The sequence below is a fragment of the Dothidotthia symphoricarpi genome, assembly GCF_010015815.1.
Source record: "Dothidotthia symphoricarpi CBS 119687 unplaced genomic scaffold P153scaffold_15, whole genome shotgun sequence".
NCBI classification, from domain to species: Eukaryota; Fungi; Ascomycota; class Dothideomycetes; order Pleosporales; family Dothidotthiaceae; genus Dothidotthia; species Dothidotthia symphoricarpi.
In genome coordinates, this window is record NW_022985022.1 from 551303 (window position 1) to 574956 (window position 23654).

The window sequence follows — 23654 nt, forward strand, 5'->3', positions numbered from 1 at the left end:
CAGCAAGAGAGAGTCCACCTGCAGCCACGTCAATTGCAGGTGCCATCTAGGTACATCTCCAGAAAGAAGGGTCCGCACGCTAAACATAAAACGCGCACGTGTCTCGAAGCCCCCTCTAACCGCATCGAGACCTTCCACGGTGGAAGGGTCTAAGAAGGCCAGACGAGAGAGAGAGAGCACCGCAACACCAATCCGCGAAAACCCACGCAACTCCCCCCCTTTCGCGGAGCCCCATTCCCAAAAACTCCCGCAAACATGTGGAAGCCCTCGGTTCTGCTCGCCGCTGCGCTCGCAATCCCTACACAGGCGCTGCACTTCTTCATGGATGGCGCGGTCCAGAAGTGTTTCTTTGAGGAGCTGCCTAAGGATACGCTGGTTGTTGGTATGTTATGGATGATATAATATGATGCTATACACTCCAATCCCCACCACACCATACACCATACACCATAAACCATACACCATCCCCCCAAAGACCAACACACAGCTAACCCACCCCCCAACCAGGCCACTACCACATCGAAGTCTGGGACGACGCCACAAAATCCTACCTCACCAAACCCGACGTCGGCGTCTTCGTCACGGTGGAAGAAACCTTCGACAACAACCACCGCATCGTGGCGCAACGCGGCGCAAACTCAGGCCGCTTCACCTTCAGCGCGGCCGACTCAGGCCAGCACCGCATCTGCGTGACGCCGCAGAACGTGCAGAGCTCTGGCGGCGGCTGGCTGGGCGGCGCGGGCGTGCACGGCACCGTAAAGTTCACGCTCGACATGGCGATTGGCGAGACGAGTAAGATCGAGAGCACGGATAAGGATAAGGTCGAGACGCTGGTGCAGAAGGTTATTGATTTGAATGCGCGGTTGGCGGATGTTAGGAGGGAGCAGGTGTTTCAGAGGGTAAGTTTGGCATGGCGGGGATTGTTGTTGCGGGGGGATGGATAGGTGCTGACGATTTTTGTACAGGAGCGTGAGGCCGAGTTTCGCGATCAGTCTGAACATACTAATTCTCGCGTCGTGAGGTGGACACTCATCCAGCTTGCTATTCTGGGCGTGACGTGCGCGTGGCAGTTGTCGCATTTGCGCGCTTTCTTTATTAAGCAGAAGCTTACGTAGGGGGGTTGGATATATGCATATGCATGCGGCGACGTGAGTGCTGAGAAAGACTACGAAGAAGAAGGATGGTATGGCATGGTATGGAGAATTCTATCAGGCTCAGATGGGTTGGGCAATGAATGCCCCCCTTTTGCTTGTATTCTAGGGCTCGGCGTTGAGAAATAGATGCGTCTATCCCAAGTGCCGGATCAGCGGGTTTGATACTCGGTGTTTGAATGGAGGGTATTCTCCTTCGCTCTGTATCAAGCAAGACGGCGATGGAAGAAAGAAACAAAATGAGAACAAGTGACCAAAACTCTTAGTGTTATATTTTGCAGCAAGCAGATGATGTAGAAGAATAGTCATGCTTATGCACAAGAAACGCCGTCGCTAACCCCACGATGCAAAGTCGACTCGACTCAACGCAACACAACACAACATCTACGTCCTAACCCTCTTCTCGCTCCTCGGACTCCCCTGGCTAAACGCACTGGCGCTCCTTTTATGCCCCGTCCCCGCCGCACCAGCAGCGCCCTGGCTCGTCGCGCGACTAGCCTGCTTACTATCGTCTTCGCCCTCTGCGTCCATATCGCCATCGCCGTCTCCATCTCCGTCTCCATCTCCGTCTCCATCTGCATCACCATCGCCATCATCATCCTCCATATCCATATCATTACCCATACCCATCAAGTCCCCCTCTCCTTCAGCATCATCCACATCCCCATCCACATCCCCCTCCGCATCATCCTCCCCACCCGCCCTTCCCCTCCTCTCCCCACCACCCTCCGCACTCCTCCTCTCCTTCATAGCCCTCAACACGCGACACTCCCCCTCCTCTTTCTCGCGCACCTTGCGCACATCAAGCAGCTTCCCCACCTTCGTAACCAAACTCTCAAACACATCCCCCACGCGACTCGTCGGAATGCTAATAACATCCGCGATGCCAAGTTCCGCGAGCGCCGCGCCAATCTTCTGCGTCTGCACGTTACTCTTGGCCTGGCGCATTTTAAGCAGCTTGTCTGAGCCGAAGGTGACGCCCGAGGTGAGGCGGTCGTGGGTCGAGACGTTGAAGCGGAGTTCCTGGTGGGGGGAGAGGTGTTTGACAGGGGTTTGCGGGGCGGTTTGTTGGTGGTTGTGGTGTTGTTGTTGGGCAGCGGAGGTGGCCATGCTTTGGCGGCGGTTTGCGGCGGAGAGTTGTGCTTGTGCGGAGCCGGGGGTGTGGACCATGTCGTTTGCAGAGAGGCTGAGGCGGCCTGGTGCGGTGCCGCCGCCTGCTGCGCGTTTCTTGCTGCGATCTTGCTGGAAGAGTTGCTGGAAGAGTTGCTGTAGGGCTTGTGAGGATGTGAAGGCTTGGAGGCCGGGGGCGGCGGATGTGTTTGGTGGGGGGGCGTCGAGGCGGGCTCGCAGCTCTTCGCGCTCGGCGTCGAGGCGGTTGGCGGCCATGTTGATGCGTTGGAGCTCGGTGAGGAGGAATTCTTCTTCTTTGACTTCGTCCATGGTGCGGTTGATCAGGGCGGCGGCGAGGTGCTTTCTGTTGCGCTCCATGATGGGGTCGAACTTTGTGAGCATTTCGTAGGTGCTGTACTGCTCGGCGTCCATGTGCATTTCCGGGATGCGCTGCTTCATCAGGCGGGCTGAGATGTCGTAGAAGCGCGCCTTGAGGTCCTCGACCGACCGCTTCTTGGAGGGGGAGAAGGGCAGCGTTGCCAGTGCTTGGTCGTTGTCCTGCTGCAGATACGACGGCCGTGGCGGCTGGAAGTCGTAACGGTCCCAGATGACGGCCCAGCGGAAGGCATAGTCGCCCACAAGCTGAACGAGGTAGTCCGTCTCTTCGCGACTCCAGTCGTCGCTCCGCAGATGCGCATCGTAGTCCTCGTCTGTATATTCCACCCGATCAATCTTGATGTCGTACTTGACGTAGTCGGCGCACGATTCGAGGTATGCGTCGGGGTTGTCATCTTCCTGCACAGCCACCTCGTCGCCCTGTCGCATGCTCAACTCCTCCCCTTCCCGCACAGGCGTGGCAAACATAGGCTTCCGGCGCCAATGCCTCAAGACCAGCCCATCAGCACGCGCCGGATTCGTAAACGGCTGCTGAATCCTAAGCACCCACAATCAGCCTTTGCAGCCCAAAGCCCCCCCCCACTCGACATACCATTTCTTCGCCGGCCCCGTACTCTGCCGTTTCGCCCGGTACGCCTTCTTCTCCTCGTAGACAGCCACGGGGGGAGGTCGCTCGCCATACAGCGCCGCAACTTCGCGCGCAACGCCCTCTACATCGATTTCGTCAGCCAACCAGCCCAACCCAACCAGGAATAGTCCCGCGACAAACAAGCGCCCGTGGATAATGTGGCGACGTACGGATTTTCCTCGACGGCCCCGCGGGCTTGGAGCGCTTCTGAGCGACTGTCTTCGGGGCGTCGCTGCCGGCGGGCAGGCCGAGCATGTCGCGCACATCGCGTCCCGACGCCATCGTGGGCGTGTGTGGAGTAGATTTGGGGGTGCGCGGTACGTGGGATTCGTCGTGGTTGGGGGGTTTGCAGGGATGTCGTGGGACGGTTGGGAAGTTGAGGGTGAGCTGTTTGGCGCGACGCTGCGGCAGGACGATGTCACGTGCATGTACATCACCGTTGGCTCTAGCTCTCGGTTGGTCGGGAAGTAAACTTCGTTTTTTTGTAGCACAGCAAATGGACAGACAAATGCTACAAATGAAGCATGTTTAGCGAATCCTTGGTGTACAGAATTTCTATACTATTCTTCAATGTAATTGTGAAAATGTTGCAAGATTTGGCCGTGACTTCCAGCTTTCCTGCCTGACCAGCACTCTACTTTCCAGACAGGGCAAACACATCCGTCACTAACACGAAGACGAGTGGAAGCAAGCAAGACATATACACCGATCAAAACATGCTGTAAAATCATCAGCGTCACCAACAACACCTCGACCTCGACATACCCCATACGACTCCACATTCTCATCCAACAACACAATCATGCACCAATGTTCAACACCTCAGTGAATACGCCTCGATTGCTCTACTCCCATATCTACTTAGCCAAACATCGGGGCCCCTTCTTCCACCAGCCGCCGCCGCCGATACAATAACACGCGCCCCAGAACAGGAAAACTTCTTGATATGCTGCTTTTCTCCGCCAAAACACCCCCATCCCTCTCTCTCTCTCCTCCCCGCTCCCAGACCCCGTCCTCCAAACAAACACACACAGACAGATGAATGAGATGCCAAACTGACAACTCCCCCCAAGCCACGACGCCGCAGACGCCAGTGAAACCGCTTCCGGAATGGGTTGCCAGTCGAGGTGATGCAACTCGTATGTGCGGAAGCGCCAAACTTGAACAAAAAAAAACAGAAATGATGGAAGAGAAGGAATCCAGGCTGGCGTCGAGGCGATTCGGTCGTCGTGAGAGTATTACCTAACATACCGTCGAAGGAGATTTTTCGAATCCCGTCTATCAATCATTACAAAATACCTATACAGCAAGAAAAACCTGACCAAGATCGCTCAAAACCGACGCCAGCATGCGACGCAAAACGAAGACAATCGGACCAATTACGCAATGTTACTATTTTCCAGCGCCGCAGCACAAAATGTTCATCAGTTTCTGCATGGCGCTCTGCTTCTCAGGCTCCTGTCGCCTGGGCTGCTGCGCGCTCGGACTCTGATTAGATGTCACGCGGTTCGCGGCTAGCGTTGGCTGGCTATGTTGGAATTGCGCTTGCGTCGACGCTCCTTCGGGAGGTGCGAGCTCGCCCATGCTCTTCCTCTTCACTTGAGAGTCGCGCATGTTGTCCCTTGGGCCTCTTCCGGGCTGGGCGCGAGTCGCTCCGGGCTTGGGGAGCGGCTCGTTCAGACGGTGGTGGTCGACGGGCAGGTGCGTTTTTGGTTGCCTGTGCGGCTGGCCGTGAACATTAACCGCGGTCGACGAGTTGTGGTGAGCACCCGATTGATGCATCGCCTGGACAGCCGACGTGTGCGACTTCATCGCTTCCCAACCCTTTCCGTTGTTGAGCTTCATCCAGTCGTACTCGCCGTCCTCGATTTCTCCGGTGCTCTTGAGCGCCTGGGTGAAGAGCTCACGGAGGTAGTCGTAATCCGGGGTGTCCTCGAACCCAAGGTTGCGGACGTAGCTCAGATACTTGTTGAACTCCTCTGTGACATGTTAGTGGTGTAGAGTGCATGTAGCTTGACGTTCACGTACCAGGGAAGCCATCACAAAGATCCTTGATCGCCGTGGTCTGCTTCTTCTCGCCAATCTTCTCGTACTTCTGCTTGTTGGTAGCCGCCTTGAGCCCTTGCCAGGGGAGGCCGCCTCGCAGGAAGTACATGAAAACATGGCCAAGAGCCTCCAAGTCGTCGCGACGGGACTGTTCGCGTCCAAGATGGGTGTTTATACTCATGTATCGAGCGGTACCGGACAGGGACTTGCGTTCTCTGTAGGGGATGTGCTGCTTCGTCTTGGGGTCACGGTACTGCTTCGCCATGCCGAAGTCGACGACGTGGATGACATTGGCGCTCTTGGAGCCCGGGCGTCCGATGAGGAAGTTGTCGGGCTTGATGTCGCGGTAGATGAGGTTCTTCTCGTGGATGGTCTGGACGCGGGAGAGCTGCGGAACGTGAGCACGTGCTGGGAAGGGGGGCTGCTGGCGGCGTGACATACCATCTGCTTGGCTACCATAACAACCGTCTTGATGGAAAACTTCCGGTTGCAGTGGTCGAACAGGTCCTCCAAGCTGGGGCCGAGGAGGTCGATGACGAGGATGTTGTGCAGACCCTCCTGGCCAAAGTAGTAGACATTGGGGATCCCAGCTGGTGATGGTCAGTGGGGTTGTTCACGACGTTCGACAGCAGATGCAGGGCGGGTGAGGTGGACGGAAAAGGGGAAGGCGCGGAAAAGACTCACGGCAGCCGACCAGGATCTTGTAGGTGCGGTACTCGTCGCGCAGCTGGGGGGCGTCGCTCTTGCGCGGCTCGAACTTGATGGCGACCTGCTGCTGGTTGAGCAGGTTGGTGCCCTCGAAGATGACGCCGAAGCTGCCCTCGCCGATCTTCTTGCCGACGCGGTAGTGGACGCCAACGACGTTGGACGAGGTGCTGCCGCTCGACATGGCTGCGGTGCTGGGGGAGCTGGGGGCGTGGTGGTGGTGAGCGGGTGCACGAGGCAGGCCGGGAGCGGACGTCGACGGGGGCTATGCACGGCGGCCGGCGAGGCTCTCAGCGGACAGGCGACGGCGCTGCAGCGGCAGCGGAGCAGGCAATCGAGGGAGGCACGGCGGCGGCAGGTGAAGAATGGACGTGGGTGCAGTGCAGGCGGTCTGGAGAGGGAGAGGAGAGATCGAGGAGAGATCGACTCGAGGCGGATGGGAAAAGACGTCGGGCCCTGGGGGTGGTGAGAAGGGGAAGGAAACGGGCGCGAGGGCTGGTTTGGCAGCGGACGGAGCGCCGGGCGGCCAGGGCACGCTTTCACTCAGCCGGCCTGCACCACGCTATCCTGGCGCTGTTTGGCCGGCCCTGGCTGCACCGCTGCGCTCCTCTGCCTGCTGCGCGACTCCCTGCCCGCGCCCGTCTCCGCCAGTCTCCGCCGTGCTCCTTGTGCCATCATGGCCATGGGCCGGTGGGCCAGGTCGACCATGTCCACTTGTTTGTTGTACCTGCAGCGCCTGCCGTCCCAAAGCAGCCGGCGCCCGAAATAACAGCCCAAAAAGCACGCGCGGCGAATCGGGCAGGTGCAGCCTGTGCATTGCTGGACGCTGCCCTCACTCATGCCATGGCCGACTTGTGCGCGTGCATGCACTTGACTTGACTTGGCCTGACTTGACTTGACGTGACCTGTCCCGCTGCAAGTCTCTCTGTCCAGCCTCACCGCTGCTGTCGTCGACTCCTCCAAACTGCCGTCCACCCGGACCCCCAACCTGACAGCAATCGCGCCAGGGCTCGCGCGCTGGCTATCCGGCCTGAATTTTGTGCCTGGTACCGCCTATCAACACAAACTCTACGCTCGCGCCACATTATGCTCCGCTCTCGTCTCCACAGCAAATGAACGGTTCGCATTCGGCCTGACCCCTTGTTGTGCACGACGGCATCTGCCCTCGACAATAATGTCTGCTATTGACCCTTTTGCTGCTGAGCGTCGTCATCAACCCTGCGAGCCTTTCTGTCATTGATGAGCATCATTCACTATCTACCCAATATAGGTGTTCAATCTCTTGACTTGGCTCGACATGCTCAACATTCCAAGTCTGCATCTCTTATCCTGGTTGCTAGTTCGTGACCTGCTCAGGCTCATCTCGCTAACAGGCGCTGCTGAGTCGCAAACACGATGAGCGTGATGTGAGTCCAGAGCATCAATGCGCTCAACATCTGAGCTCTGTGTAGTCATCACGCTCACTTATAGTTGAAACATCCACCAAGTCGGCGTATCGGCTTGTTGAGAGCTACCATAGCAACGCAACTTTTCAATGATAATACTGATGAGAGCTAAAGAAAACAATGCCGTGGAACAGTCCCAATACACCCCAATATGAACATGAGCTTCGCAAAGCTGCCCCCAACCCCCACAGCCCCTCATCTTAGATATAAACATGTTTGTGAATTACCGCTTCGTCTGGACAATCACGCTGCTGCGTCGACCGTGCATCATGGCAGACATCGAGATACGTCCCTCGAGGATCCCTCTCTTCCAACCATAAACATCATTCCATCTCCCGCCGGGCCCTCTACTTCCCATCCCCAACACTCAACCTCAGCACAAAGTTCACCACCACCGCAGCAAACAGCGCAATCGTAAGCACCGTCGGCCCCAACCGGTCGTCGAAGCCGCCCTGGCCCCTCATGCGAATGCTCTTCGCGCGCCAATGGAACGTAAACAGCGCGTAAATCATAGCCATCATGGCGACGAGCGTGAACAAGCCAGCGCTAATCTTTCCGACCTTGTCGCCGAAGTTGAGGAGGCCAATGGCTAGCCCGCCGAGGATGACGGTGAAGTTGAGCCATGAGAGGAAGGTGCGCTCGTTGGCGAAGAAGACCTTGGGTTCCACGCGCGTGGGGAGCGCGATGCGCTTGCCTGGGAGACTGTGTCAGATGATGTGCGTGTGTTTGGCAGCTGGGGGGAGAAGCAACGTACCTGGGGCAGTCTGGAGCAGAGGTTGGGTCGACATGGCGAGAGTTGGAAACGGGATCCCCGCTGGCGATGAGACAGGAGCTTCGGGGTGGATGGTTCTGGGGTGACGACACTCGATTGGCTGGGGTCGTCTTGTGAGGATGCTGTTGCAGCTGGAGACGTGCGTGCGCGAGAAAGACGTGTGTGAATGCAGCGTAAAAGCAAAACAGTCTTTTGCGCGTTCCGTCGTTCGAAATCAAGGTCTGCTCGCGACTAAAGAATCACGAACCTGCAATGATGCACTTGCCCGCTCCCGGTCCAATCGCTGCGAAACGTGACAGCCAAGTTAGCGGCTGGGCGCGCTTTGTCTGAGCTGGCCCCCAAACAACAAAGGTAAACACTTTTTGGGAGACAGCAGCAGCAGCAACAGCAGCATCCTCGTTCAACACACACAAACAAATCTACGACCTACACCCTATAAAATACATCCTTATCTCGGCATTTGCAGGTCACAATGGCGGTACGATATCTCGCCTGCAGCATGTCGCGCGACCAAATAACTGATTGCATACAGTCACCACTTACCGCCCAGTCACCCCTTCCCACAGCAGAGCTCCAGCGCATCGCCAGCAGCGTAATTTCCCCTCTCCCCCACCGCAGTGACCACAAAACCTAACAAGCCCCCCAGGCGTGCGAGCAAGCCATCGGAGCCTCAGAGCTGTACGACCACCCCAACGTAGCAGACTGGAACACAACCATCATCGTGAGTCCACTCACCCCCCTCCTCCTCCAATATGCACACGCACTAACCCCCTACGCCTAGAACACGATCCTCAAATCCCTCATCACCAAGACGTCCACCGGCGAAGGCGACGCCAGCCAACCCCCCGCCCACAAGTACATCGTCAACAGCACCATTATCCAGCACCTGGGCTCGCCGGCGGAACCGGAGAAGCACGGCCGTCGCGGTATGCACAGCGCTGTTGGCGCCTTCTGGAACAACGAGAAGGACGGCACCTACAGCTACAAGTGGGAGGCGGCGGAGAAGAAGGGCATGGATATTGTGATTACGATTACCTGGATTGCGATATAGAGCGGTGAGAGGAGATGAGGGGGGGGAACTCTTTTTGGATAGAGAGGGAGGGAATGGCAAGGGTGGTGTCTGTCTGTCTATCTGTCTGTCGAATTCCTGCATGCACAGCGGTGTTGGAATACTTTTCTGCCTTTTGACATGGCTCTTGAGCGATGTAGGCGTGTTCTTCCAGCCTGCATTGCGATATCTAAAAACTTGCCGAAATGCATACCTTTACTTTTTTGCCACTCATCCAAGCCTCACCATTGACATATTCCGCTAAATCCGGCAAAGCAGCTTCCATTGTCTCCGGCTCAACTCAACCATCCACGTGTCAAAGCTCCACACCGCAGCCAAAGAGAAGCCAATGAGACACGCAAGCGTGGCCAAAGACTGAGACGAGACGTAGGTATCAGCATCACAACAAGTCCAACAGCAAAGCAGCATTAGCTAGTATTCAAAATGGTATAAACATAACCCTTCCTGGTGTCTACTCATAGCTTCATGTGCCATCATCCCCAGCGTAAACCCATGTAGACCATGCAGCAGCGGAGACCAGCATAAGCGCGACATGCCGACGACCAATCAGCAAATCGCAGCAGATATGGTCGCATATAAAAAGGAAAAAAAGAAGAAAAAGAAACAATCAAAACGTCAAGCAAAAAAGAAGTGGGAAGATTTTAGGCAGCCGCCTTTGGGCTGGCATCCTCGGTGCCCACGCCATCGGTGCGGTTCGAGCTACTCCGTCCGCTGGCGCCCTCCTCGCGCTTACTTATCAGGGCACGGAGTTCGCTGGTCGAGCTCTTGCCGCCGTTCTTCTCCGTGATGAGGCCCTTGAGCCATGTGTTCTCCGTCTCGAGCTGCTGGATGCGGGCCTCCATGGCGGTGACGCGGTCTGACATTTCCTTGGCCGACTTCTCCAACGCCTGCTCGCGCTGCTTCTTCTTGACGCGGAAGCGGGCGCTTGCCGCCGTGTTGCGGCGGCGTTTGTCCTCCTCGGCGGCGCCGCGGGCGGATTCATCGAGGGCTTGGGGCGTGCCGGGGACGATGTCGTCGAGCTTGCGCTTCTTGGAGGTGAACTGATCGAAGTCCGGGGAGAGGGCCGAGGCAGACGAGAAGTTTGGCGGGAGGGGGTAGTGGTCTGACTGAGGCTGTGACAGGCTCTGCATAGACGGGTCGAGGATGGGGGCTGTGCCGAAGTTGTTGAAGTCTGTAAATTGGAAGTCGTCTGCGAAGAAACCAAAGTCAGCCATTGCTGTCATGACGACGCTAGAGGTGCGATGAGAGTGCGATGAGAAACTCGAGTCGCGATGCTGTCTGTGGTCCCCGCTTTCCACAAGCAATTGCGTGCTTGGAGGGAATGTGCAGCAAATAGGCAGGGCTGCAGATGCAACCCGCGCTTTGAGTGGCTAATATACAAGAGTGTGGGGGTCATTGCTGCACAACAGGCCGTGGTGGGGTGGGCATGTGGCCTTGGGAAGCGCCCATTGGACGACGTAACGGCGCGGAACGAACACCATTTTGACAGACAGGGTCCAGAACTGGAGAAATGAAGGAAGAGAAAGAAGAGGAGAAACGGAGAGGAAGAGAGATGCAGATGCGCCAGACTTACCAGTCAGATTGAAATCCATGTTGGGCTCGACGTTGGCGCTGGAGACAGAAGCGCGCATCTTCTTTGCCGCAGTCGGTTGCCCTGCTTGCTGGGTGTCGAAGTCGACGTCAAAGTCAATGGGCGATTGCAAGTCCACGTTGGTGCCACCGTTGACATCGAAGAAATCCGTGTTGAGGAAGGCTGAGAAGTCTTCCGGGACAGCCGGGGCCTCGGAAAGCAAATCTGGCTGTTGCGGCGGCGAGAGCGTGTTCAAGTTGGCGATGTACTGGGACACGTTGGGTCCGCGATGGCCCTTGTACGCCGACATTGGCAATGGCGATGGAGTCTCAATCGATGTGGTTGGAGTGACGATGTTCAGCAATTTGGAGAGTTTGGGGCCCCTCGGTGGGTTTTCGTAGATACTGCGGGTCCCGTTGGGAAAGTAGTGCGTTCCGAGTCAAATTGAGTGAGTGATTGCGTATGTCGTAAGTGAAATCAGTCCCTCGTGGTAAATGTCTGATCGTGAATGTTCAGTGGGCTGCAGTGTGAAAACCGTTGGGGCTTGCAGAAAACGGCGTGAGTGTAGATCGTAAAGTGGTGACGTTTGGTCGTGCTCAGAGCTCGGAGGGCTTGCTCGAGAATGCCAGCCCCGCGTATCGGACCGTAACAATGGAGTGTGACAGGCGGCGGTTGCAAGTTACAAGCCTGCCAAGACTCCGTTCTCGTCCCCACAAGGCTATGAGACTTGCTTTTCTCAGCTCGACGAAGCAGTTGGTGAGCAAATTCGCGACCGGTGTTGCGCTGTTCGCGGTAATAGTTAGTTTGTTTGTAGTTCTAGTCACCGTCTTCTCAGCGTTCAAAGTCTGGGGTCATGCTCGGTGGCATTGTCAGTTCGGTTTGTAATCAAGAATCCTCGGTGATAACCGGGGTGCTGGTACAACCAATAGGACTTCGCCGCTTTATCCCGAGATAACCCCGCTGTTACATTCAAAGGGAATCACCGAGCGACAATTGTATGTACCTCCTACATCTAGTGGAGGGCGTCGCACGTGAGATTCAGTCAGCAGGAAACGCGTGATCATTGTAGACGTGTGGACAGCATTGGTAATAACAATTATGAATATCACGCACCTTTGCCGAAGCGCTCCCGGTTCATCAAGATGGGTAGTCATCACGTGCTGCGCGTTCCACCAACGCGACGTGATACCTCGACCTAGTCGATGACGAGCGTAAACAAATGCTCAACGCCATATAGGTAGACAACGGCGCCCCGCACGCAATGGCCACTGCCCCAGATTACAAGAATGTCTCTCACTCGCATCGACTGCCCGTCGCCCATCGCGAAGTCCAGCGCACCTTCACGAAACTCTCCCGCCAATCGCTCATTTCGCTCGCGCAGCAGTGGCTGAGCAAGAAGAATCGCGACTTTTGCAAACCTTTTCTACTCGGCGACCGAGGCGAGAATGACGATGAGGACGAAGAAGAGCTCTATGAGCCAGCGCAAAGCGTCGAGGAGCTGCAAGAAACGTACAAGCAACTAGCAGCGCGCAAGGGAGGACGGAGGGAGGTGCTCGATCGCATACTCGACGGCGACTGGCGAACAGGCGTGTCCATGTACCAGCTGGCGACCGCCGAGATTCAGTACCTGCTCGATCACCCAAACGCCTTGCGCTGGACTGCGAAACGGCTCACCAAGATACCCAATGCGCGATCAGCAATCACAGATATGGAAGTCACCAACGACTCTGATCACCTCCCACGATTCCAAGCGCAAACCTTCATGTCGAATCTCGCGAGGGAGCTGACGCCCCTGATGAAGGCGCATTACCTGATCACGAGAATCAAGACTTCGCCAATGACGATACTGCGTGTGTACATACACGACTCGCCCTACAGCAACGAAGCGTCGCTAGCAGCGGATTCTCACAGTACCGACAGTGCGAAAGCGGTCTTCTTCATATGGCCGAATGGCTCGCCTTTTGTGTACTCGTCGCTGGCGACGCTGACAGGACAGGTCGTTGGAGACGACGGGAGACATTTGAGGGACATAGTGCAGCAAGCGATACCAAAGGCCTTTTCGCGGCCGTCCGCGCGCTATCAACTCACAGGCACAAACTTCACCACCAAATCACTCGATGCGCTTCTCACATATCGTGGGCCTGGGAAAAGTAACGCGGCAGCTGGAGGATGGAGCATCTTCCAGGACCACAACTTCAGCCAGAACGCACTCGACTTCATTACTGCACAACGGAGCGATGGTCAAGACAAGAACACATCAAACAACGGGACAAAACCTGGGCCAGGGCGGCCGAAGCGGACGCTGGACACAATAGAGACACCCGAAGCAAAGAGAAGAAAGGCAGTAGCACAAGGTCGTTTCGGTTCCTCTGCGCAGCCCGATGACGGCCAAGGTCTTGAGAGAGTCGAGGTCCGCATAGACGACCCCTTCCCTTCCTCCGCTGAGGTCGATGATGATAGGTCAAACATCGATCAACCTGCAAATCCGATTCGTAGGGGTCGTCCCTCGCTGCTCGATAGAACAGCGGAAGATCTCGAAGAGATTCAAAACGAGGAAGGATGGGTACCGAACGTGCGCATAACTTTCCAAGGTACACACGTCTTCGCTGGCATCAGACAGCTGGTGGAAGAAGGCATTGTGGATGGCGAGAAGATGCCAGGATGGATGACAGGCGAGGCAGGCGTGACAGTAGGCGCAGTACGAGATGGACGGATGCGCACAAAAGAGGGTGTTCCTGGTGTTTGAAGAAGCACAAGCCTTGATATACGGAATCAGCGGGCGTCTTGATTGATATTGGTATACCCTGGCAACGCGGCGCATGGCGTTTTGTTATCGAAGCGTGCTGCAATGATTCTGCGAAGCGTCTTTTATGATAGCAGGTATGAGTAACGTTCTATCCTCTTTTCTTCGCGCATCATATACTCCCCTATCGCATACACTCGGGGGGTAAAGACGTCTCTCTCCCTTGATCTGCAGTCTTTCCCAATCAGCCATTGTCTCGAAAGTCAACCTTGCGTATATTATGTGTAACCTACACATGCTTCCCCAACCCAACGCCAAGTAACACCACTCCCCTCTTGGAGTTGACCCGGCTAGATCGGGAAGAAACCAACATCACGGGATTTATGCGACTGCAGATACATGTCATCGCTGACCCATTGGCGGCGCGGCCTTGCATTTGAGCCTCTGGAAACAGTCCCCGGATTCGCTGTGGCTGTGCACGGGCCTCCGATTAGCCGGGTAAGACGCAAAGCTGACCTTATCTCGCAAGTAGTTAGTCGTCATGTGGCGGTGGTGTACGTCTCTTTCGGGGAATGATTGGGCGTAATCGCCTAAGGCAAGGCTTATTGCGAGTTGACATGCGTTCAGTTCGGGTGTGACGGGAGTGATGGGTAGGAACTCATGGCTTGGCGACGATAGAGAGGAAGGTTATATAGAAGAGAGCGCTGCGCTTGTGGGAACTGTTCATCGACCGCTTCAGTCAGCTACTGATCTATTCTCCAACGTCGAAAACATCGACAATTAAACATCAAAGCATACTGTTCAGAGTCATACTCCATCACACCAAGTCAAAACAGCACCAAAACAACACCCCACCACCATCCCGCCGATGACAACCCACAACGCCCACAACACCCACGCCCTCAACGCCCGAGACTTATCCACACGGCTCGCAAACCTCCAATCCCACCACCAATCCGACAATGCCCACACAGACCCCACCCCCACATCCGGAAGCCGACGACCCCGAGCCTCCTCCCTCGACGCCCTCCCTCGCTTCACAAAGTCCCCCACTATGTCCACAACAAGCACTTCCGTCTCCAGCGCCACGACCTGCCGCGATAGCGTCGAAGTCCCCGTCGGCGCGTTCTCAAAGCCTTGTCTTGGGCGGAAGAGCAGGCGTGCTACGGATGGGGAGAGGAAAGGCGAGTTCCAGTACTATGGGCGACATGCGAATCAGTGGCTGTTCAATGGTTTTAGTGTTACTGGGGCGGTCCGCAGGGGGTTTGGGAAGGTGTTTAGGAAGGAGGGCAGGAGTGGGGGATATAGGGAATGAGGGGGTGTGGGAAGGGTGTCTTGCTGTGCAGAGGAATGTCAGGTTGTGTAGGCTTATTTTTGAGAGATTGTTTGGAATACATCGCACTTTACATCGATCTTTTTGTGTTTTATGCTCTTTGTCGGTACTCCTGGTTCCATCTAATCCTGTTCGTCGTATACGGTTATCTTCTATAAGCTGTGCCGGGATTCTCGTCTACTTTGCCCTCGTTCCTAGCCTCACTCGATGCACTCACTCTTCAATGAACCACACTTATCATCAACCCCCCACTCATCCTCTCTCTTACACCCCCTCTCAATCTCATCCTCAAAATGCCCCAATAGATGTTTACACCTCTCATCCCAACTCTCCCACGCACCCCCACAAACTTCACACTTCCCCCCAACCCTCGGTCGATACCCCACGCGACTCATCTCGAGCACCGTTTCCGGCACCCACTGCTGATGCGCGTCCTTCGCGTGTCTCAGGAACTTGTCTTTGCGATTGACCAAGAAGGGATTCTGAGGATAAAGGTCCCCTTCTGATTGTGTGTCGCCTTTGACTTGGCAGCAAAGCGCACATAGCCATAGTTCCTGTGGTTCGTGCGTTTCTTCGTGGCGTCGCCAGTCGAAGACGCGTTTTGTGCGGTATCCGCAGCTGAAGCTGCAGCGGAAGGGGCCTGAGTTGACGGTGCGACGGCCGTCTGTTGGGGGGCGGCGGCGGTGGCAGGTAGAGATGAATTTCTCTACCAGAGCGAGGGTTGCAGATGGGAGGTGATTGTTGGCTCTTGTAAGAGAGTATGGCTCTGTAGATGAATGAGGCTGAAGTGAGGTAGATTTAAGCGTCGGGCAAGTTGCAGGTTCGTGCGTGGTGCTGGAGTATTTATTCGAGATGTACTCGTGTATGAGCTGTGGCCGAGCTTGGATGAGGATTGCCAATGCTATCAAGGACTCGTGGGGAGTGGTGGATTGAGACGGATGTTGCACGAAGTCTTCGTACCATTGGTCTAGGAACTTCTTCTGTTTGCTTGTCAAAGTGTCTTTGTCTGTCTGAGACAAGTTGAACTCATCGTCCACTTGGGATTGCTGGGCTTGGATGGGGGACGTATCTCGAAGATGATCCGCAATAGCAACGATGTCCCGAGTTTGGGGCTCTTGAGTGACTTTGTCAAATCGCAGAGATTTGGGGATTTGCCCGGCGAGGTCCAGCAGGCTGATATTTTCATCCATTCGTGAATCTCGACGCCTTTTCTTTGGTGTTGTTTGTAGTGAGTCGTTGACTACATCATCCGTGTGATTCAATCCAGAAACACTGATACTCTTAGGCGGGGACGCTTGTTTGTCAATAACAAAAGACATGCTGGAGCCTGGTATAGGCGATCTTGGAAAAAATTCTATCTCTGAGGATTGAGTGAGTATAGTATTGCTTGATGGAAGCCTTTAAACGACGATCGATAATTACGACCGCAGACGATAAACAGTTCACAAACAATGATGATGCTTGCATGGGTGAAAGGTAGTTGTCAGGACTCTAGGACTTAGAATCCACAACAGTAAGTGCTTACAAGGTCAATGCGGTAACCGTGCTGGAAAGGTGCACTAGCTGTGCCTCGTCTTATTCGCATCAGGCTACAGATGAACAGATCAGCTCACCAGGTCATAAAAGTGAAGCTACCCACCATACTTATTGAAGAGAGATCGGCCAGCGAAGAACGTTTCAAGATCCTCCGGGTTGATACAAGAATGACCAGCGCATACAACTAAGTTGAAACCCGTCCGCGTGGCCTCTAGGAAAGAAACGCGGGGCTGATGGCTATGACCATATTTCCTCACGCGCTAAGCATGTAACGCGTTCCGATGTAATTGGATGTCGCTGCTGCCTAGCATATAATCCAAGTCAGCAGTGCCGTCTTACAGCGCCATCAAGATCAGAAGTGGAAAGGCAAAGGGTTTAAAACATAAAGGGCTGAAGCCAGGTGAGTCATCAGTGTGCTATACTAATCATCGCCTTGATTTAGGGCGTCCGAGTATGCTGGTTGTCTCAAACCTGTCATGGTGCAAAGGCCGTCAAGAGCCTACCGTACTCTTCGACACGATATGATTTGACTGGAATATTCAATGCGATTCTCAGACTTGGGCATCAACAGATATAGCTGAAAGAGATCACTACTGTAGCTGGTCATCCGCTGCTAAAGTCTGGACGATGTGTTTTACTATCTTAGGGTGAAATTGTTGGATCGCAACTCGATTTCGATTAACACCAGTTCTTGGGAAACGGTCGCTAGCTACAGTAACGTGATCTATATGTTGTGGTATATGTTGGTGTTGTCTAGCAAGCCTGTTTCGAGGTGACGCATCGCTGAACTGGACGCACAGCAAAGTCTTCTGACGGGTTGCTATGTCTGTGGACCAGTGTTATGGCAACCTGAATCTCCAGTCGTTTTCTTCTAATATGTCGTGCAATCAGTGATGATTCGACGCGGTTGGTAGCGTGGGTGGGCGTTCTCCAATGCTACCAAAGAAATCGTTGGATGCTGTCAGGTTCACTAGGCCATAAGAACCCCCGATAAAGGAACATGTATGACACAGCGGCATTGATAGCAAGAAGCCAGAGTGTTTCGAAAACTAGGCGTAGGTCGTATGCAGCTTTCGTGTTCGTCGGTGTACCTCTCGAAAGTGAAGCTGGTGCAGATGGTACGTGTAGTCGCCAGATGATCCACGGGATGATGAAATAACGAGGCTCTACGAGAGGAGCTGAAACTACGGAGAGGGTGGTTGTTACCAACCAGATTGTAATGAAGCTGACTTGGCAAGGCTGGCGGTTACTCCGGTCGCGGTTACTCCAGTCGCTGGTAGGACGAACACCATGCTTTTGCTTGGCCTCCTTTTTACTGACAGGGGACGGACAAAGAGATTGCAAAGTTAGTGTTGCACAGATAGTGTATACTGGGACTGCCAGATACTTGATCGCAGGGTGTCGCCTGATGATACGGAAGACATAAAACACAAAGTGTCGGTTGTCAGCCAAAGTATACGGGTGTACAATAGTGTTGAAATGCACCGCAGCCAAAGCGCCTACAGAGAACAACCCAGGCATCAAGAGTCCTGGAACTGTTGATTTCGGCACGTCAACTGAACCGTCGTTACATATCGTCTTCAGTTGCTTAGGTAAGAATGGAGCCATGGGCTTGAACAACAGCCCTATTACCAATGGAAGCGAAAAGAAGACGATATACGGCCAGAAGTAGAGCATTTGTGGAAGATGAACAGTTGCGGTATGAGCCGATTTGTCGCCTATGGAAGTTAGCTTTCGCTGTGTTCAAGGCCACCAAAAGACTTACCGAGGACGACACTGCCGTTCCAGGCTACGAAACCAGCAAAAAGGATTAAGAGGACGAAGTATGGAACAGCGACTTGGAGTACCAGTAAAGGTTTTCTCACAGCTACAATCGCGGTCGACAAGACAAGAAGGACGTAATCTGGTGTGTATCAGCTATCGCCATGTTCAGTGGCCGCGAGAGACGGGTATTACCTTGGGGTTCAGCTTCGTTAACGGAGCAATCATAGATCACACATTCACTCCAGCTCTTTGAAAGGGCCGATACCACACCCTCCTTTGTTGGGCCGTTCGATGGAGGACCACTTTTCTTGAGAGCATCGATCACTGCGAGGCCGACAGGAAAAACTGCCACCCAGAAGATATTGGTTTGTCGGAACAGAAGAGCCATGGCACCGATGAAGACTGTGTTAATGTTCTCCAAGACACTTCCAGCTGGGCTCTGTTTCTTCAAGAGTGCGCTGTAACTTAAGAGCACTACTAAGGTCGACGTAATGTCTGTGTAGTACAATGCAGAAAAGAAGAAAAGAGGAGGGAACAGGGCAATATTGAGAGCAGAGTGAGCATCGTGTACAACCGTTTGATCGTCTAAAGCAGGTTGTTCTGTGGTCGTCTTGTTCACTGCCTGGCCTAGCTGTCCTGGGGTGGTGCGAGTACGAAGCATACGGAGTATACCATAGCTCAAAGGACAGATGATGCAAAGCGCGATGGCGTTCAGGGTTCGAAGAGAAGACGTCTCGCACCCAAGGAAAGGCTCAAGAAGCTTTGTAATGAGATAGCTGAAGTTGTTAGTTTTCGTGTATCTCTTTGCCAAGTTGAATTTCACGACAGGTGTCATACAGGCCTGGTGGAGTCGTGATCTTTGGATCCCACGAGTAGTCCCCTTTGCAGAACTTTTTGGCTTGTGGCACATGAAAGTATTCATCCTGATGCATGATTAGTGTCATGTGCCAATCAGCTGCAAGGCACTGACCAGGTATGGTTGTGGTACTTCCTGGGAGACCAGATTATACCACGTAGCCGTGATGTTCACGATTGCCAAGAGAGCAGCGGGCAGAGCCCATGACTGCACCAAAGAAGGCATCTGACAGGTGCGAGGATATTCACGTATTCGATGATTTGGTAGAATGACGGCCAGATCTCAGAGAAGCCGATGTCCCTGAATCGGCTAGTTGAACCTGGTTAGCTCCTGTCCGTCGCGTTCACTCGTTGCAACATCGTCAACAATCGAAGAAATCAACCTCACGCGTTCATATCATGGCATTGCCTCTACCACCGGGGTTGACGCCCCCAGAGATCGCGTTCTTATGTGAGATGGAGCTCGTGACTGTTATACCACGCCAGAGACTCGAAGCTCTCGAGCTGCTTGGTGTATGTCCTGCCCCGCAACACCCCACCACCTGCAATGCTGTGCTCTTCACATATGTTCTGTGATATGGGATGAGATTATGGAAACTAAATATTATTTAGGGACCCATCAAACCTCTCAACCCCCCGCATCGGACTAATATTCCTCTCTGGCTCGCGCTCCTCCTCAAACGCCAGCGACGCGCAAACATCCTGCCCCCACCGTGGCTCAGCACGCATTCTCTTACCGCTATTCTCGATCACGAGACCGAACATGCCGAGACCTTCTCTCCACCACCGCGACTGCCACCGCAACCGTCGAACAACACACTCCCATTCTCGCCGCCATTTCTGTCGAACTGCGTAGTGGACGCAGCGCCAGACGCGCTGCCATACCACTGGCTAGAGCTGGGTGAGATGCTGCTTGAGGCGGCAGCGGATGACTTTGAGGATCCAGACAACGTGCGGAAGCTGTTAAGAGGGCTCAGAGAAGCCAGAATGGCGAAGCTCAGAAGTGGTGTAGAGGTGCTCGATGCGGCCGGTGGATTCAAAATGAACGGCGTGGGAGGTATGGAGGTAGGGGAGGGCAGGGCATTCGTCACGGGAGTAATTGATGGCTTAAGGTATGCTGGGTCTGCATCGTCAAGCTTGAAAAACCGAGTGTACTAACTTCAAGCAGGAAAATCGCTGCCTCCCGCGAGCAACAACGCAGAGACCGCGATCGAGACGAAATGGAAAACGGATACTCGGGTACTGCTGGCGACTACGACGACGACGAGATGGATATGCAATGATCGTACGCTCATCCGAAAACAATACAGCAAAAGGGTTTTGCACCGGGCGACCTTGGACAGACGCAGCTTAGGGAACCACGTCAATGCCGATCATGGCTTCAAATCGTCGTGACGCTGTTCGGGAATCTACGAGCCGTCGCGTGCATCGTCGGGCCGCCATCACACCATCATCACATTCCGCAACTCGTTTTCACGTCGGAGCGAGCATCTCAATCCGACAGTTGGGCCATTATCAAGGCGAGACTAGAACAGGGGACAAAATCGATTTGGGAGTGTGACCTCGCGCTATTGGCTGGCGGAGATGCTGCGTAACAATGAAAGAAGCGGGTTTATGGGAGGCTTGCAGAAACAGCCATAGACAGCTGTCATCGTTGTCGGCGCGTATGACAGCCATATGCACATGAGGTACATGAGATACTGCATGCTTCGGCTGTAGGTCCTCTGTGAAGATTGGAATCATGAGAATTACTGGGTAGGACGACAAAACCCTCCGCATATCAGCCGCAACGGATCGAGCTGGCGGGGCTCATACAGCAAACTAATAAAGCACTGTAGCACACCTTGCCACTGCAGTGGACCCATATCATATCGTCCTGTAGACTTGAGGGCCCCTCCCGACTTGTAATTATTACAGAGATGGTCGGACGGAAATCTGCACTATTCGTTAAAAAGTTTGTGATTGTATTGCATAGAAAACTTGCATATGCACTTTAACTGTTCAAGGCCTCCCGTATCGTCTCCTTGAGACGCAAACCCACACCATCACGCCATGTCTACTCAGCTCCTCACTCGAGTATCTGTAAAAGTAAATTTCGCACATTTCTTACATTTACACGGAACTCTTCATCAGAGAGTCATCATGAAAGACTTGTTCTCGTACGCAGCGCCGCAACCTGTTCAAAACTGATACTACTATTGCACCAGTGATTGACTCGGCTTTGTCCGTCCTTTACGAGATCGTTGCTTTTGGTTGGCCCCCTTGCGTTTATTTTTAACCCCACAGCATGGTCAATGGCCCTATGACATAACAACTCTGCAATATGTATGTCGCACAAGGGATCGTCGTTTTAGGACATTTGCTTGAACACGTTTCCATCAAGTCCGAATACGGAACAGCCCGACAGAAGTGTGGTCACGAAAAAGCAACTTTTTGTGGTTTCAGAAGACGAATCGGAAGAGTTGCGGATAGGTGACTTGACAAGAGGAAAGAGTGAGATATGCAGCAATCGTTATTGCGAAATCTGCAGTAAGTTTCCAGAGTGGGTGGATCTACGGCCATGTGAGGGCGTCTCTCGATACATTTCCTCAATAAAGTTTACGCCACAGCGAAATATATCCACATCCTCACCTACGTGTGGAGGAAAAGAACAAACCTGACAAGTGCTCGCAGTTCTACTGCATACTGAAACAAAATGTTCTTTTTCCTAGTACGATGAAGAATTCATAGTACAATGATAGGGGCTGGCTGAGCAAAACCCACATCAATAAGTAATGCAGTCACATGTGCAGATCAAGTCTAGAATGTCAGGTTTTTGGCTATGACAGAAAGAAGCATCATGCGGAGTTCTGGCGCAGTAGGTTTGCCCAAAGTACATTTGGTTGCGTATATGCGGGTCCAACGCACGCATCTACAGAGCCGAGCATGCAGGTACCCACTGTCCCTGCAATACACTTTGAACCCCTTGCTTTGCAGGGGATTGAAATAGGTTGGCAGCGTTTATTTCCAACGTTTATATCCCGGGAGGGGTCGAGCTTACTTCGCTGCATTGTGTTCGAAGAACATGCGGTGTGGTGGTCGGGGTAAGTAGGCAATGTGGGTTGCGAGGCCAGGACGTCCATAACAATTTAACATTCAGATTTGGTTGGTTCTTGGAACTCGTTGATTGAGAAGGTGGAGTTCTGGTTGGTAATGATACTTGCTCCGTCTCGATAATTGCAAGGATAGCCACGTCGACTATTTACCTAGAGTATCGATTGTACTTATGCCGATGCATCGCATTGGTTTCTTCTGGCCATTGAGCAAGCAGAGCTGCGCTGGACATCAATAAAATCGTCTCTACAAGAATGACCTGCCGTTATGGTGGGTTGACCGACGCATGATATACGCACCCCTGCAGTAGGTCGCCTTGCAGGAGCAACCGCGATCCTTACAGACCCAGAACCCGATATCGTTGTTGCGGCACGGTCGCTCCGTAGCGAGGTCGTTCCATCGGCCACCCTGCGCGTGCGCATAGACAAAGAGTGAGGCGAGCGGACCATTACCCTTCATCACGTTCCAGTTGCTGCCTCGAATACGTCACCCTCCGGGCACGGGGAAAAACGTAGCAAATTTCTTATGCTCGTCCGCAGGATTCTACGTGAGGGTGGCACAGCAACAAGCCCCTTCAGCAGCAGACGTGATTGGCTCTTGCTTGATTTGAGTGTTGAATCGCGGGGCGTGCTGAACCACACAGCCTCTGATCATTTCCTACACGGCATGGGTTTCCGAGGATGAACGGCAACGATATGTGAGAGGATTGTGAAGCACATGCACGGCGCGTGCAGTGAGATGTGATAATTTTGCTTGGCAGAGAAAGGCTCGGGTGGAAAGGACGCGAGATAATTGAATCGAGTCAATATTACGGGGAATTGGCAGAGACGAGTGGATGAGAAGAAAGTTCGTACCTACTGCGGGACCCACTAGAAAAGTAAGCATTCACGTGTTCAGATTTATCAGTCAGGATACCTTGAGTTGACCATCATGTACTGCCGAGTGCGGTCCGTATCGCTAACCCGGTTCACAACATTTGAAGGTGCCGCAGGCCAGGAACAGGGTTGATGGAGCCCGGAATCACAGATGATAACGTTATTCTGCTCTCTTGCGGCGGCTATGACGGCTTAGCGTTGACGTGCGAATATGTAGTTGTCAGGAAACATTGTACAAGCATCTCATCAACGGAGAGCTTGCAGGGCCTGGAAGATGCCGAGAACACGTGTACGCACGATTAGCGCAAAAGATTCGGTGCGACCTCGTAATCGCGTGTCGAGTGTGTGCTGCCGCAACTTTGGCCACCCGTACTGTGCGGAACAAGTATACCTGTGTGAACGCGAGCTGAACGACTGTGCCTCGACGCCGCATAAACAGAAACGCACGTGACATGTCCCGATCACGATGCTTCTTTCATTCTATTCCACATCCTGACCTTCGGTATGCATGCATCGGCGTGACGACCAATTTGCGACAAATGTGCCGTGCGCGTCCATATCGT

The 23654-nt window shown here is 53.9% G+C and overlaps 13 protein-coding genes across 13 annotated transcripts; 6 read left to right on the plus strand and 7 right to left on the minus strand.

Moving 5' to 3' along the window:
* Positions 1–138: 138 nt before the first annotated feature.
* P153DRAFT_368568 (uncharacterized protein) lies at positions 139–1450 on the plus strand. The gene is made up of 3 exons (XM_033668544.1): positions 139–382; positions 508–899; positions 966–1450. The coding sequence occupies exons 1-3, from the start codon at positions 256–258 to the stop codon at positions 1113–1115; spliced, it is 669 nt and encodes a 222-aa protein (XP_033521642.1). The 5' UTR covers positions 139–255; the 3' UTR covers positions 1116–1450.
* Positions 1451–1535: 85 nt separating this feature from the next.
* On the minus strand, positions 1536–3567 carry P153DRAFT_344728 (uncharacterized protein; the record flags this gene model as incomplete). The annotated part of the gene is made up of 3 exons (XM_033666064.1): positions 1536–3195; positions 3250–3367; positions 3456–3567. 3 exons carry the CDS (start codon positions 3565–3567, stop codon positions 1536–1538), a joined length of 1890 nt encoding a protein of 629 aa, XP_033521643.1.
* Positions 3568–4055: 488 nt separating this feature from the next.
* Positions 4056–4674, minus strand: P153DRAFT_62536 (uncharacterized protein). Its single transcript, XM_033673306.1, has one exon. The coding sequence runs from the start codon at positions 4532–4534 to the stop codon at positions 4100–4102; it is 435 nt and encodes a 144-aa protein (XP_033521644.1). The 5' UTR covers positions 4535–4674; the 3' UTR covers positions 4056–4099.
* A 3-nt stretch (positions 4675–4677) lies between these two features.
* On the minus strand, positions 4678–6220 carry P153DRAFT_387801 (casein kinase-like protein I; the record flags this gene model as incomplete). The annotated part of the gene is made up of 4 exons (XM_033670684.1): positions 4678–5264; positions 5314–5719; positions 5773–5921; positions 6016–6220. 4 exons carry the CDS (start codon positions 6218–6220, stop codon positions 4678–4680), a joined length of 1347 nt encoding a protein of 448 aa, XP_033521645.1.
* An 83-nt stretch (positions 6221–6303) lies between these two features.
* P153DRAFT_387802 (uncharacterized protein) lies at positions 6304–7276 on the plus strand (the record flags this gene model as incomplete). Its single annotated transcript, XM_033670685.1, has 2 exons — positions 6304–6890; positions 6970–7276. 2 exons carry the CDS (start codon positions 6304–6306, stop codon positions 7274–7276), a joined length of 894 nt encoding a protein of 297 aa, XP_033521646.1.
* Positions 7277–7498: 222 nt separating this feature from the next.
* On the minus strand, positions 7499–8506 carry P153DRAFT_398611 (uncharacterized protein). The gene is made up of 2 exons (XM_033671659.1): positions 8236–8506; positions 7499–8175 (listed from the first exon to the last, which is right to left on the minus strand). Exons 1-2 carry the CDS (start codon positions 8267–8269, stop codon positions 7829–7831), a joined length of 381 nt encoding a protein of 126 aa, XP_033521647.1. The 5' UTR covers positions 8270–8506; the 3' UTR covers positions 7499–7828.
* Positions 8507–8725: 219 nt separating this feature from the next.
* On the plus strand, positions 8726–9304 carry P153DRAFT_387804 (Tctex-1; the record flags this gene model as incomplete). Its single annotated transcript, XM_033670686.1, has 4 exons — positions 8726–8731; positions 8786–8845; positions 8900–8974; positions 9035–9304. The coding sequence occupies 4 exons, from the start codon at positions 8726–8728 to the stop codon at positions 9302–9304; spliced, it is 411 nt and encodes a 136-aa protein (XP_033521648.1).
* Positions 9305–9773: 469 nt separating this feature from the next.
* Positions 9774–11296, minus strand: P153DRAFT_398614 (uncharacterized protein). The gene is made up of 2 exons (XM_033671660.1): positions 10896–11296; positions 9774–10511 (listed from the first exon to the last, which is right to left on the minus strand). Exons 1-2 carry the CDS (start codon positions 11200–11202, stop codon positions 9964–9966), a joined length of 855 nt encoding a protein of 284 aa, XP_033521649.1. The 5' UTR covers positions 11203–11296; the 3' UTR covers positions 9774–9963.
* Positions 11297–11914: 618 nt separating this feature from the next.
* Positions 11915–13804, plus strand: P153DRAFT_368573 (CHL4-domain-containing protein). The gene has a single exon (XM_033668545.1). The coding sequence runs from the start codon at positions 12154–12156 to the stop codon at positions 13636–13638; it is 1485 nt and encodes a 494-aa protein (XP_033521650.1). The 5' UTR covers positions 11915–12153; the 3' UTR covers positions 13639–13804.
* Positions 13805–14503: 699 nt separating this feature from the next.
* Positions 14504–14950, plus strand: P153DRAFT_387808 (uncharacterized protein; the record flags this gene model as incomplete). The annotated part of the gene is made up of 1 exon (XM_033670687.1): positions 14504–14950. The coding sequence occupies one exon, from the start codon at positions 14504–14506 to the stop codon at positions 14948–14950; it is 447 nt and encodes a 148-aa protein (XP_033521651.1).
* Positions 14951–15228: 278 nt separating this feature from the next.
* Positions 15229–15963, minus strand: P153DRAFT_262441 (uncharacterized protein; the record flags this gene model as incomplete). The annotated part of the gene is made up of 1 exon (XM_033662840.1): positions 15229–15963. A coding segment is annotated over one exon (735 nt), but the record flags the coding sequence as incomplete, so codon positions are not given.
* A 1072-nt stretch (positions 15964–17035) lies between these two features.
* Positions 17036–19373, minus strand: P153DRAFT_424542 (glycosyltransferase family 59 protein). The gene is made up of 5 exons (XM_033672492.1): positions 19239–19373; positions 19106–19191; positions 18461–19044; positions 18270–18407; positions 17036–18222 (listed from the first exon to the last, which is right to left on the minus strand). The coding sequence occupies exons 1-5, from the start codon at positions 19347–19349 to the stop codon at positions 17441–17443; spliced, it is 1701 nt and encodes a 566-aa protein (XP_033521653.1). The 5' UTR covers positions 19350–19373; the 3' UTR covers positions 17036–17440.
* A 149-nt stretch (positions 19374–19522) lies between these two features.
* P153DRAFT_377522 (DNA replication complex GINS protein PSF2) lies at positions 19523–20406 on the plus strand (the record flags this gene model as incomplete). The annotated part of the gene is made up of 3 exons (XM_033669740.1): positions 19523–19636; positions 19736–20235; positions 20292–20406. 3 exons carry the CDS (start codon positions 19523–19525, stop codon positions 20404–20406), a joined length of 729 nt encoding a protein of 242 aa, XP_033521654.1.
* Positions 20407–23654: the final 3248 nt, after the last annotated feature.